Source organism: Alosa alosa, chromosome 17 (assembly GCF_017589495.1).
Source record: "Alosa alosa isolate M-15738 ecotype Scorff River chromosome 17, AALO_Geno_1.1, whole genome shotgun sequence".
Lineage (NCBI taxonomy): Eukaryota > Metazoa > Chordata > Actinopteri > Clupeiformes > Clupeidae > Alosa > Alosa alosa.
This window is the reverse complement of record NC_063205.1, coordinates 16,630,451-16,642,950: the sequence shown is the minus strand read 5'-3', so window position 1 is coordinate 16,642,950 and position 12,500 is coordinate 16,630,451. Positions and strand designations below refer to the sequence as shown.

At 45.2% G+C, this 12,500-nt stretch overlaps 1 protein-coding gene across 11 annotated transcripts in view; it reads right to left on the bottom strand.

The window, feature by feature from the left end:
• The window catches only part of ppfia2 (PTPRF interacting protein alpha 2), a 193,854-nt gene that overhangs the window by 42,354 nt on the left and 139,000 nt on the right, over positions 1-12,500 (bottom strand). For all 11 annotated transcript variants that reach the window (XM_048267988.1, XM_048267993.1, XM_048267992.1 and 8 more), the window contains 3 exons: positions 10,134-10,235; positions 4,368-4,532; positions 1,913-1,987 (listed from right to left, as the gene is read on the bottom strand). In XM_048267988.1, the coding sequence (XP_048123945.1) occupies positions 1,913-1,987; positions 4,368-4,532; positions 10,134-10,235 (342 nt within the window). The remainder of the gene's footprint in view (positions 1-1,912; positions 1,988-4,367; positions 4,533-10,133; positions 10,236-12,500) is intronic.

Here is a 12,500-nt window from a genome sequence, read left to right as displayed (position 1 = left end):
CTGTTAAATAGCTCCCATTCAGCCAAAGCCATGCTCTCTCAAGGACAATTAGGAATCAATGTGACACTCCAGACGTCGAGCAGAATAGTGTGAAGAGCCCAGTTAAGGCTTGGCTGGGCAGTGAAGTGGCCTCTAGACACTAGAACCGACACAGAACTGCCGGCCACTGCGTATATATCGGCCCTTGTCTGGCAACAGACCCACAACCAATCACCACCTGGAATCAATGGGCAGTCTGCAGCAGCGGCAGCCAAAACAGTGTGGAGGTCTCCCTGGAACAGTCCTCTGAATCTGGCAACGTCACCCAGCAGAAGACCAGCACTACTTGCCCCTCCAGAGCCAGGTTCACACACACACACACACACACACACACACACACACACACACACACACACACACACACACACACACCACACACCACACACACACACACACAAACACCTACACACACACACACACACACACACACACACACACACACACACACACACACACATCTATCCTTTACTGTTGGCTTCAGATAAAGCACGGAGGAGGGACATGTTAATGAACATGGGCTTGCATACAAAAGCATGGCTATGCACGCCAGACGCAGGGCTAAGAGTGAGTATTGAACTAGGCCACTATTATGCACTATTGAACTAGTCTACTGGTAATAGAGGAATGAATTAATAGGTAGTGTGAAACTAGGACATAATGACAATGAATAGAAAGAAAGAAAAATAGCAGACTGGATAAAGGGATAAAGAAGAGGTAAGGAATGAAAGAAGGAAAGAAAGACATAAAGGAGGGGGGAGTACAAAGGGATAAAGAAGAAGGTGAAGAAAGATGGAAGGGTGCAAAGATGGGGAAATAGGACTAAATAAGACTACCCGGCTGAAAGAGAGAGAGGGAGCAGAAAAGGCCACGTGGAAAAGTGAAGGAAGAGAGGGATACAGAGAGAACCCTCACCTGCTGAGTTGGAGTTTGACGATACCTTTTTACCCCGATCTTTACCCCTCTCATTATGGCAACCCCCCCCCCACCCCAGCCACCCCCCATCCGCCTTGATCATGTCTGATTCAACACTCATCTGCCCTCCTCAGGCGCTGTCTGTTGAGGGGGGCGGGTGGTTGCTGCTTAAATGTCTAACCCCAGCCATATTTCCCATCATGCTCTGGTGTTGGACAGCGGGTCTTTGATCAGGGATCAGCGCTGCGTCTCCCGCTCATTACAGCCTGCTCAGAGGCAGCAGGGCTAATGCAAGCAGAAACGGGAGCTTGGGTCAGTTCAGTCCACACAGGGGGAAGGAAATCATTAAACTCACGCTTAGATGCTGAGACAGGTGTGGAAGTCTCTCTTTCTCTCTAATTCTCTCTATAGATATATTTCCTTTTTTCCTCCATGTCTTCACAGCACACTTTCCCTCTCCCTCTCTTTTGACCTAGGGTTACCCAGCCTCTCTTTTTCTTTCTCAGCCTTTACACTATACTCCTTTTTCTCCTTGTGAATTTAACTAGACGAGATAATACAACCTCTGCTTGTTTTAGAGGGCCCTCACATTCTGCGTTTCCTGTTTCTTTTCACTTTTCTTTTCCATGTCTGCAGCCTTTATATTACCATTTCATCAGCAATGCTGATTCTGCTACAGGTCAGTGATACTTCATCATAAAAATCACTTACACTAATCTGATGATGATTCTGAAATGTACCATTTTTTCACGTTTCAGCAAAAATAATTTATGAATATGGGCAGCCCAACTTTCTATTATGAGTAGAAATATAAGCACTCACACACACATATGCACGCATGCACACACACACACACACACACACACACACAGACACACACAGGACTCACAGTAAGCAATCTGATCATTGCAGCTCATATCATCGCATCAACAGAAAGGGCGGCATCCATGCCATCTCTTACCTCTTGATTGGCTGCTGTTAACTCCTCCTCCAAGGCTGAGACTCTCTCTAGAGACACCCGCAATCTCTCTCTGACCTGAAAGTCGAAGGCAGTAACAGGAAATAAAAAAACAGATAGATTCAGGAAATCATCATCAATGCAAGGCAATGAACCCCCCATCCCCCATCCCCCCGACCGCTTCCTGAACACTGCACTCTTCCTATTTGTGTATCTGGGGGGAATATTGAAATGGAATATTATGGAATCCACACACTCTCCGGCACCAACAGTGGACCATAAATCTTTGCATGACCCCGCCTGGGCCTTGGGAGGGAGGTCAACTGTGCCCTTTGACCCATCCAATGGCGGGCTAGTCGCTGCATAAGCTCTCTGCGGGCTAGTGTATGGATTAGTGAGCTCTGCTCTGTAACCACGGAGATGAGATGGGCCTATGGCAGCCATTACTTATCGCCACCTCTGAGGCTCCCGCTGAAGCTGCCTAGCACTGATCCTCACTCATCTCTGGATGCTCTACCCTCATCCCTCATCCCCTGCTCTTTCACTCTCTATTTTTCTAACCATCCCTCTTTCTATCATCCCCCTCTCTCCCCCTCACCCTTTCTCTCACTACCCTCCCCTCTCTTTCTCTCTCTTCTCTTATCCCCCTTTTCCCTCTTTGCCAGCGATGACAATATGTCTTTCCTTTCAAGCCAGCTGTCCCCTCGGTCCACGGCAGGCGCTTTGATGCTGTTAAACGGCGAGGTGGGAGCATATTTCTGCCACCTCCTCTGCTCAAAGAATCCCCCCACCCCCCCCCCACCACCACCTCCAACCAATCTCACTGCCAACACCCACCCTCCATCCCTCACATCTCCACCCCCAGACCCCTCAACCGACCCAAACTCATGTCAGCTGAGGGGATTTATTGCCCTTACTTCCTCTTCTCATCATTCTGAAATTTGTCACAGTGGCATCTGACAAGGCAATCCATTGTATGTGTACACTGTTTGTATTGTTTTCTTCCACCCCCCTCCACATTTGGGTTAACTTTCGTATTATTTTATATCTTTACCTTTTTTAAATGTTGCTGCTGGTTTGTAGTTTGTTAAGGTACTAATGTATTTGGATTATACTGTACACCCTGTAAGGCATACAGTATTTAAGTGTCTTGAATGGTGGCTATAAATAAATAAATAATAATAAAAAAATGCATCATTAGTGTGGAGGTTGAACATGTGAGCCATGAAAACATCCAAGAGAGGAGCAGAAGGAAAGATCCATTACAATACGGCTGGGGAGAAAGTACAGGAGAGACAGAGGTTAAAGAGAGGGATGCATGAGTGAGTGAGAGAGAAAGAGAGAGTGAAGAAAGAAAGAGAGTGTTGTGTGTGTGTGTGTGAGAGAGAAAGAGTTAAGATAGAAAGAGAGAAAGAAAGAGTGTTGTGTGTGTGTGAGAGAGTGTGTTGTGTGTGAGAGAGACTGAAGATAGAAAGAGAGGGAAAGAGAGAAAAGAGAGAGAGAGAGAGAGATGCAATGACAAAGGGGATTACAGCACTGGTTGAAGTCTGTTGCGCAGCATGGCCCATGAATCAGCCGAGCATTTTTATATTCGCCGTTACCGCTGGCAACAAAGAAGTGTTCTAAATGAGCTCTGTTGCCAGCCTGTAGAGCGGATCACAGGTGGGCCAACAGAGGGCCTGTCAGCCAATCAATCAGCCACGGATGGAGGGATAGAGCAGAGCAGTATAAGGATATAGGTATGGAGGGATGGAAAGGTGAAGGGTTGGAAGAAGAGAAGGGCAGTACATGGATTGAGGGATAGAGTGATATGGTGATGTAAGGGTAGAAGAAAAGAAGAGTGGAGAGGACAAATGACAGGGGGGTTGTGGAGCTGCATAGCAGTCTTCTGCAGGTGTAGCTGAAGCAAGCCTAGCATAAAGGCTAGCTAACCTCAGGTGAGGAAAGCATGGCAGTACATGGAAAAGACTGATAAAAGACAGCACCGTCCAGTGCAAATTAATCTCTCTCTCTCTCTCTAAATATGTCACATCAGTTTGTCATAATGACAAAGAGGGGATGAATTGTAGAGTCAGATGGCTGCTGATACAGTTGGGGTGATAGAGGGCTAAAGTGATGGAGGGATGAAGGGGCTGAGAAAGAGAAGAGTGGAAGGGACTGAGGACGAGGGACCCACTGGAGGGGTTGTGGGGTTATCTGCATGCATGGCAGTCTTCTGCAGACTGAAATAGGCCTAGCAGCATTGCTATCTACCTCATTCATAATAATGTCCCCAGATATCAGCTTCTGTCATGCAGTTAGTTTAAGTTTAGTTTACAGAGTAAAGACATATCGAATGCAGGGACCTGGTATCATTCTAGATTAAACTAGCAGAGAATGCTTTAGCTCCATTGATCTGGTGGTGTGTTGTTAATCCACTGACCGGCAATGTATGTCCTCTCTTAGTCTCCCGTCTTACCTTTTCATCTAGAGCCTTGTGGTGCTCAAAGAGCGACTTGAGCGCTTTGAGGACCTCGACTTCACTGGACACGCCGGATGGAGACTGAGCCTGGCGCTTGACCACGGTCATGCGCAGGGAACGCTCGTGTCGCGACACAAGACACTCCAGGTGCTCCAGGAGCAGCTGCAAGCACACACAGGACACACACAAACACACACAGACACAGACACCAGCATTACATTTGAGCTTGTTAGCCTTAGTTGTTTGTTGTTGTTGTGTTTAGCTTGTGTTTGTAATGTCATATTGTGGGTTGGGTATGGCATAGCAAGTTCACACAGTAGCAAGCACATGAAGGGGAAAAGCAATCTCTCGCAGACAGCTAGTAACAAAGCTAGTAAAAGCAAAAACGGCAGCTTGTTGTACTGTTCAGAGTTTAAGAGCTGCCTTACCACATAAACTGGTAGAAATGCACCAGTGAGGAGAACACTTCAGGACCAAGGTCTACATTTTTTTTGTTTTTATTTCTTATTCAGTAAATCCATTTCAGGGAAAATGAATAAGACGTGCAACCATCTCTTTCATTCTTTTATGTGACTACTGACATGCTTTTATGTTTCACTTTCAACATATGTAATATTGTTTTATGTGGTTCCTTTTTTGTAAAAGTGAATCATTTATGTAACTATTCGTTATATTTCCACCAGTGGATGTGGATGCAATTCTCAGTTTTATGCAGCTACATGTTTTATAGTTAATGTGAATTTCCTATGCTTGTAGGGTTGATGTCAAAGATGAATTTCCACTACAGTGGACAACGACTACATAAAGCAAACGGATCATTCTGACATTTCAACGTTTCATGCATGGACTCAAGTTTGCTGATTTACAGGTAAACTTGTCAAGAAAGCAGTAACAGTGTAACAGCTGAATTAAAAAGCCTGGTGTGTGCATGAAAACTACTGCAAAATAGCAACAGTGGTGAAGAGCTCTCACTTCCTTGGCCTGAAGCTAAATATATATTTCTACCATTGTGGACAACAAATGTACTGCAGTAACATTTCATAAAGCCATTTTTTATTTCTATAACCTATAAAAATGTCAAAGTATATATATTGTGTATGCTTAGGTATGACAAGAGCAAGGAATGCGGGGAAGTTCTTTACTCTTTGATGCCAGCACTTCCTCCTTTGTACAACTACCATCATTGGTGTCAGCCACAGACAAACCACACAATCATCGTCCTTCACTACTCGCCTGGGTGTGTCTGCATGGCAAATGCAATATATGGGATATGTATTACGTTAACAATGTTCTTTTCCTTGCTATATTGTTAGAGGACTCTGTTCAAGGACAGGTGCATTCTATGAAACGGCAACTTCAAACAGGTTTACAGGTTGAATGCACTGCAACATCAAAGGTGTTCTTGTTTTCTTATGCAGGCATACAGACAAACAACGTTTCACTTCCTTCGGAGATCATTTTATTTTTGTGTTTGTGTGTGTCATGTGTTTGGCAGAAAAGACAGTATAGAGGGAGACAAAAAAAACATAATGGCATTAGCCTCAAGAAAATCAATTATGGGACCTCAGAACAATAAGACTCTTCAAACAAATTGAAACCCTCTGGACTCGGCACAAAAAGGATTATGCTAATGTGGTTAGCAACGGGCTCGGCTCCGCTGCATACCGAATCGATTCAGGTACAGGGTCCCAAGGACAGTGAGAGGGTAGGGTGGGGAGGAGGGTGTGCATGTGTGTGTGTGTGTGTGTGTGTGTGTGTTGGGGGTTGGCAGGGCACAGTGAGTCAACAGAATGAGCCGAGGGCAATGGGTGAAGACGCACGGGAGAAGATTATAGGTTTGGCTAAGGGGCATGATTGGGGCAAAGCCTGCCCAGTGGGTCTCCAGCCAGCCCAGATGGGGTAATAGGCAAGATGCCAGGGATGGTCAATAAACACATGGTGTGTATGTGTGTGTGTGTATGTGTGTGTGTGTGTGTGTCTGTGTGTGTGTGTGTGTTTTTGTGGTAGGTGGGGAGTGCCCGACTGGCATTTTCCTTTCCATTGCTGCCGTCTTCAGGGTCATCCATGGCAAGAGGCTGATGATGTGATAACCATGCCCGCCGTGGAGGGGTCGGGGTGGCAGCGGTGAGCATGTGTCTGTAGCTCACAGAGTGAGTTCTTTTAAAGGTTGTATCAGGCCCAAAAAAGGCCCAAATGTGATCATTTAGGCCCAAAGGCCTAAATGATCACATTCATCTAATCTTTCCTAACGATCTGCTAGCTAACCAGAACTATATCAGTTTATACTCGAAAATTGTGGCGAGACCATAACAACTACGCACGCAGACAGACACAGCAAGAGCCCTCAATCCCTGATTTTGTACTGCAGAAAGCAGCATTATCTTTGATTACACACACAAATCAAAGAGCCTGTTGCACTGATCCGCATAATGACTTTAAACTGCACATAATGACTTTCATGACTTTGAGGTAAGTTCATCAAGTCATAAGTGCATTATCCTGTTGTGTAACACACTAGATGATTATTTGTTAATTTGTATAATTTGTTATGCTGCTGCGATTATATTTATTTTAAGTATTTATTATATAGTATTATTTTAGATTATATTTATATTAAGTATTTATTCACAGTTACCTGTTACCTAGTCAAAAAACGTTTTGCCTTTGTGATTTCTTTGCCTGTTTGTATGTGTGTGTGTATGTGTGTGTGTGTGTGTGTGTGTGTGTGTGTGTGTGACTCTGTGTGTAAGTACTAGTGCAGAAGTTTGAGAGGTGCCTGTTCTAGGGCATGTGGAGGTGCGCCAGCAGGTCCTGACCCCATCACCAGCACATACAGTGCAATCAATCAGAGCCTGATCCTCACACAGCACCTCCTTTCACCCACCTCTCCATGACTCCCTTTACTCTCTATCCCTCTCTCTCATACTCTCTCACCCCCCTGCATTCCCCCCCCTCTCTCTTTCTCCCATCCTTTTCCTTCTCTCTCTATCCCTCTCTCCCCATCTTTCTCTCTCCATTCCTCTCTCTCTCTCTCTACACCCCCACCCCTCTCTCTATTGATGTGGTTCACTATACTGCTTCACTCAGTCCAACAGCCCTGTCCTCACCTCACCTCAGCTCACCCATCCTCATCCTCAGCCCCAGCCCTAACCCCTGCCCCACTCCTGCTTCGTCCCGTCTACTCACCTCTCTTCACCTCTCAGTCTGTCGTTCACACTCCTTCATCTGAAAAAGTCCCATCTTGCCTCTTCTCAAATGTTCTAACTGACTGGCCAGTTTATCCAGGTCCTGTCATTCATTTAATACCTGAACCACTGCTGACTCTACAGCTGGCCAATACCACTTTTCCCTTCCCATTTTGACATGATATTCCTTCACTTTTGGCTTCAGTGTGTGTGTGTGTGTTTTTGTGTGTGTTTGTGTGTGCATGAGAAAGGAGAGTCTGTGTGTGTGTGTGTGTGTTTGTATGTGTGTGTATGTGTGTGTGTGTGTGTGTGTGTGTGTGTGTGTGTGACTCTGTGTGTAAGTACTAGTGCAGAAGTTTGAGAGGTGCCTGTTCTAGGGCATGTGGAGGTGCGCCAGCAGGTCCTGACCCCATCACCAGCACATACAGTGCAATCAATCAGAGCCTGATCCTCACACAGCACCTCCTTTCACCCACCTCTCCATGACTCCTTTACTCTCTATCCTCTCTCTCATACTCTCTCACCCCCTGCGTTTCCCCCTCTCTTTCTCCCATCCTTTTCCTTCTCTCTCTATCCCTCTCTCCCCATCTTTCTCTCTCCATTCCTCTCTCTCTCTCTCTACACCCCCACCCCTCTCTCTATTGATGTGGTTCACTATACTGCTTCACTCAGTCCAACAGCCCTGTCCTCACCTCACCTCAGCTCACCCATCCTCATCCTCAGCCCCAGCCCTAACCCCTGCCCCACTCCTGCTTCGTCCCGTCTACTCACCTCTCTTCACCTCTCAGTCTGTCGTTCACACTCCTTCATCTGAAAAAGTCCCATCTTGCCTCTTCTCAAATGTTCTAACTGACTGGCCAGTTTATCCAGGTCCTGTCATTCATTTAATACCTGAACCACTGCTGACTCTACAGCTGGCCAATACCACTTTCCCTTCCCATTTTGACATGATATTCCTTCACTTTTGGCTTCAGTGTGTGTGTGTGTGTGTTTGTGTGTGTTTGTGTGTGCATGAGAAAAGGAGAGTCTGTGTGTGACTGTGTGTGTGTGTGTGTGTGTGTGTGTGTGTGTGTGTTTTCATATGATAATCCTTCACATCTGGCTTCCGTTTCCTATCCTCCCCTCAACTCTCCCTCCATCATCTTGTCTTCCCCTCTCTATTCTCTCTTTCTCTGCCTTTCTCTGTACTCATTCCCACATGTATCAGTCTCTCTTGCGATGATCCTTTTTTTCCCCCACTGACTGGGTCAGCTACCTTGAGAGCCCCAGAACACACGACTCAAATTACTCTCCATTAGTCTGTATTACAAGTGCCAGCCCATCTCATTTCACTGAATAAGAAAAATGCACTTAAGCAAGCAAACTATATTAAGCGTCTGACTCACAACCAGCCGTGGGGAATGTGCGAGGCTAAGTGATAATGAAGAGCTAAAATGAGCAGATGATTTTTCTCTCTTTCTCTCTCTCTCTCTCTCTCATTTGTCTGCAAATTCACCTCTTGATGAGCCTGTTTCAGTGTGCTAGAGGCTTCCGTAGCCACCGGTTTAAGAGAACTGCTAAGTCAATCATTTGAACGCAAATGTATTCTATTACCTCGACTTATTATCAAACATGGCATTTTGTAATATCACACCACGGGCAGTTCATGTGGCATTCGCAGTCAAATTTCAAACATCAATCAAAGTATTTTATAGAGGCTCTGAACGTTCAGCAGAGACAGGACTGAAATTTAACATTTAAAGGAAGTTAAACGAAGATTAAAGGGAAGTTAAACAAAGATTAAAGAACATTTTAAAATATATAGGCTACCACTTGAGATTTGTGTTCATGCTCGTCTTTTTAATATATCAATCATGTTGTCTTTCAAGATGACAATCTGACCAAAAGCCTAATAATACCAGGGCTAGCTACATAAACCATGCACCATGGAGCTAACTGGTCCTGTCATTATTTCACCTTTGCCTGACTTACACTGACCGACTAATTGATGGTCATCATGAACAGTCGCTCTCTGTTGGGGAGCAGTTGGAAAAGACGACAATCAAACTGGACAGTATGTGACTAACGTGACTAAAGGGAGATCTCGGGGGAATTGTGTTTACACTTTACAGTTGAAATGTCCCTGTTCCTTTTGATTGAAATTAGTCATAATGGCAGCATTAGAAAGGACATATGACATAACACATTCACACATCAGGAGATGCATGAACACAATCATGTTTGTCACTGACTATTTCCAGCCAATGAGGGTGATGCTCTGACACAAAGAGGCCATTTTCTAGCCCGTGCAGCGGATGGAGATCAAACTACAGCGTCTGATGGACATCAAAGTTCTTAGAGCGTAGCGCTCTATAATCTTTGATGGACATGGCTGTCAACTTGCTCCTGCGAGGTTATTAATGTGAGGTGAGCTGAAGTACCATCAAACATAAGTCAACATTTTTAACTAACATACACTGTGTTAAATCCAGCTGGCATTACGTTAAGTCAGCAATGTGCAGCGCTGCCTCAAGTCGACTGCATTATTCTGAGTGACCTCCAAGTTCCCCGCATGCACCTCGGCAGGCGGGACACTCACCCTTGTGTTGTTCCTTTCGGCCTTCAGCTCCGAGATCTCCTCCTCCTTCTCCAGTAGATTTTCCCTGCAAGCATTCAGCTCCTTGGTCAGGGCAGCAAACTCCTGTAGAACACACATTCAGTACACACACACACACACACACACACACACACACACACACACACACACACACACACAGACACACACATGTGGTCAGCACTATAGCACAAACAAACATGTGTGCACTTTGAATCACATTCTGACATATACAACACAAAGCGCTGAGATTTATGAGATTTATTACATTGCTTTGATTGGACGAAGGGAAGGCTCGAAGTGAGAGCCTGTAAAGGTATTTATAGGCTATGCTGGAGAGGGGCTCCTCCATTCTGTGTAAATCACGGCTGATGAAGCTTTGAGATAACACTCAACGCCATTGTTGCGCCGTCTGCTTTTACCCCTTCCAACACACTCTCTGAGATCTGTTTGGGGATTTCAGAAACAAACCATTTCTCTCTCTCTCTCTGACTCTCTCTCTCTCTCTCTCTGTCTTTCTCTCTCTCTCTCTCTCTCTCTCTCTCTCTCTCTCTCTCGTATCTTATCACAGAAGAAAGATGGGAAAAAAATGACATTATCAAGTAGAATCTGACAAAAACAAATGTAACGCCGGAAATGCTGAGCTGACATGGGCTGATATGGAACGAGCGAAAAACCAGAGGTGAAACAGAAGCGAAGAATTCAATGTGCTAATGGTAATCTCTGCATGGAAAACACACACACACACACACACACACACACACACACACACACACACACACACACACACACACACAGTAAGAGGATTGCCTCCAATGGCAGGCACTGAACCAGCTACAGAGGGGTAGAGAGAGAGAGAGAGAGAGAGAGAGAGAGAGAGAGAGTGAGACACGTCTGACGTGGTACTCTTTCTGCACTAAACCAAATGAGAAAACGCCGACAGGATCATTCCCTCTCAGCACACTGTGACTTTACAGCCCAGTCTGCTACAGACGAGTAGAATGACCACTGTCCAACTGTGTTGGACCCTGGCCTGCACAGAGTTGATGAAGAAGTGAATTTATCTCAAGTGGTATTCAATAAAAGATTAAATATCAGTTAATGTTATTCTAATATACACATATGTCAACTGCTGTTGGTTCTTAAACAGCTTTACGAATTAACTTGATTGGATTTGAGTTGAACAGTGGTTATCGCCACTAGGCCAGAGACTTTCTAATGATGAGACACAGCACTCAAAGAATCTCCCATAGAAATGTATTTCGTCTACACATATTCCCCCCCTTCCACCGCAAAAGTTGACATGTGAATACATCGTGCCAATCATGTAGTATGTTGTGAATACATCGTGCCAATCATGTAGTATGTTGTGAATACATTGTGCCAATCATGTGGTATGTTGTGAATACATTGTGCCAATCATGTGGTATGTTGTGAATACATCGTGCCAATCATGTGTTGTGATCTCGCAGCTGAAGCGAGGTTGGTGTCGTGAAGCCTTGTGCACGCGCTGTTCTGCCGAATTGGATGCCGATAAGTGCCCAAAATGTGTTGCGATATGGTCGCCGAGTGGAGAGACTTGCCTAAAAGGACTTTGACTAGGCTTCATTGTTATGAGCTACAATTCTACTGTAGATTTAAAGATTGTAGTCGGGATTGAGCTAGCTGTAGTCTTTGCAAGACAGTCCTGCAAATGTTTCCCTTCAATGCCAGCTCTACAAATAAACTGTTCCACAACCCCCAAAACACATGCTGGTCAATCAGTGGGGTTGTCTCATTTAAAATGCAGGGAATGATCTACTGGAGGCATCATCACTATAACTGCCATTCTGATGACCATTTTGCGTGTCTCATTGGGACACGTTAGGCCATTTTCACAAATCAACAGTCACTCTGACACTGAGAATACATTAAAAATGGAGCAGACAAAAAAAATGTCCTGCAGCAATCGCTGCATCGTGCCTTTTGAACACACACACACACACACACACCACACACACACACACACACACACACACGCAAACACATTTTCCCTCTTCTCTTCAGGCAGATGGATAATTGATGAGGGGAGTTAAATGCCATGGAGCCAACGGGCCAATTACATGTAGGCAGGCTGGGCTCTGCACAACCACTGGACCCGATCCCCCATCAAGTTCACTGACTCCGGACGATGAATATGTGTGTGTTTGGGTGAGGGTGTGTTTATGTATGTGTGTTTATGTGTATGTGTACTGTATGTGCATGTGTGTGTCTGTATGTGTGTGTCTGTATGTGTGTTTGTGGGTGGGTGTGTGTAGGGTGCGGTTATGTTGTTACATTGAGTGCGCTTGTGTATGTGTGTGTGTGTGTTTG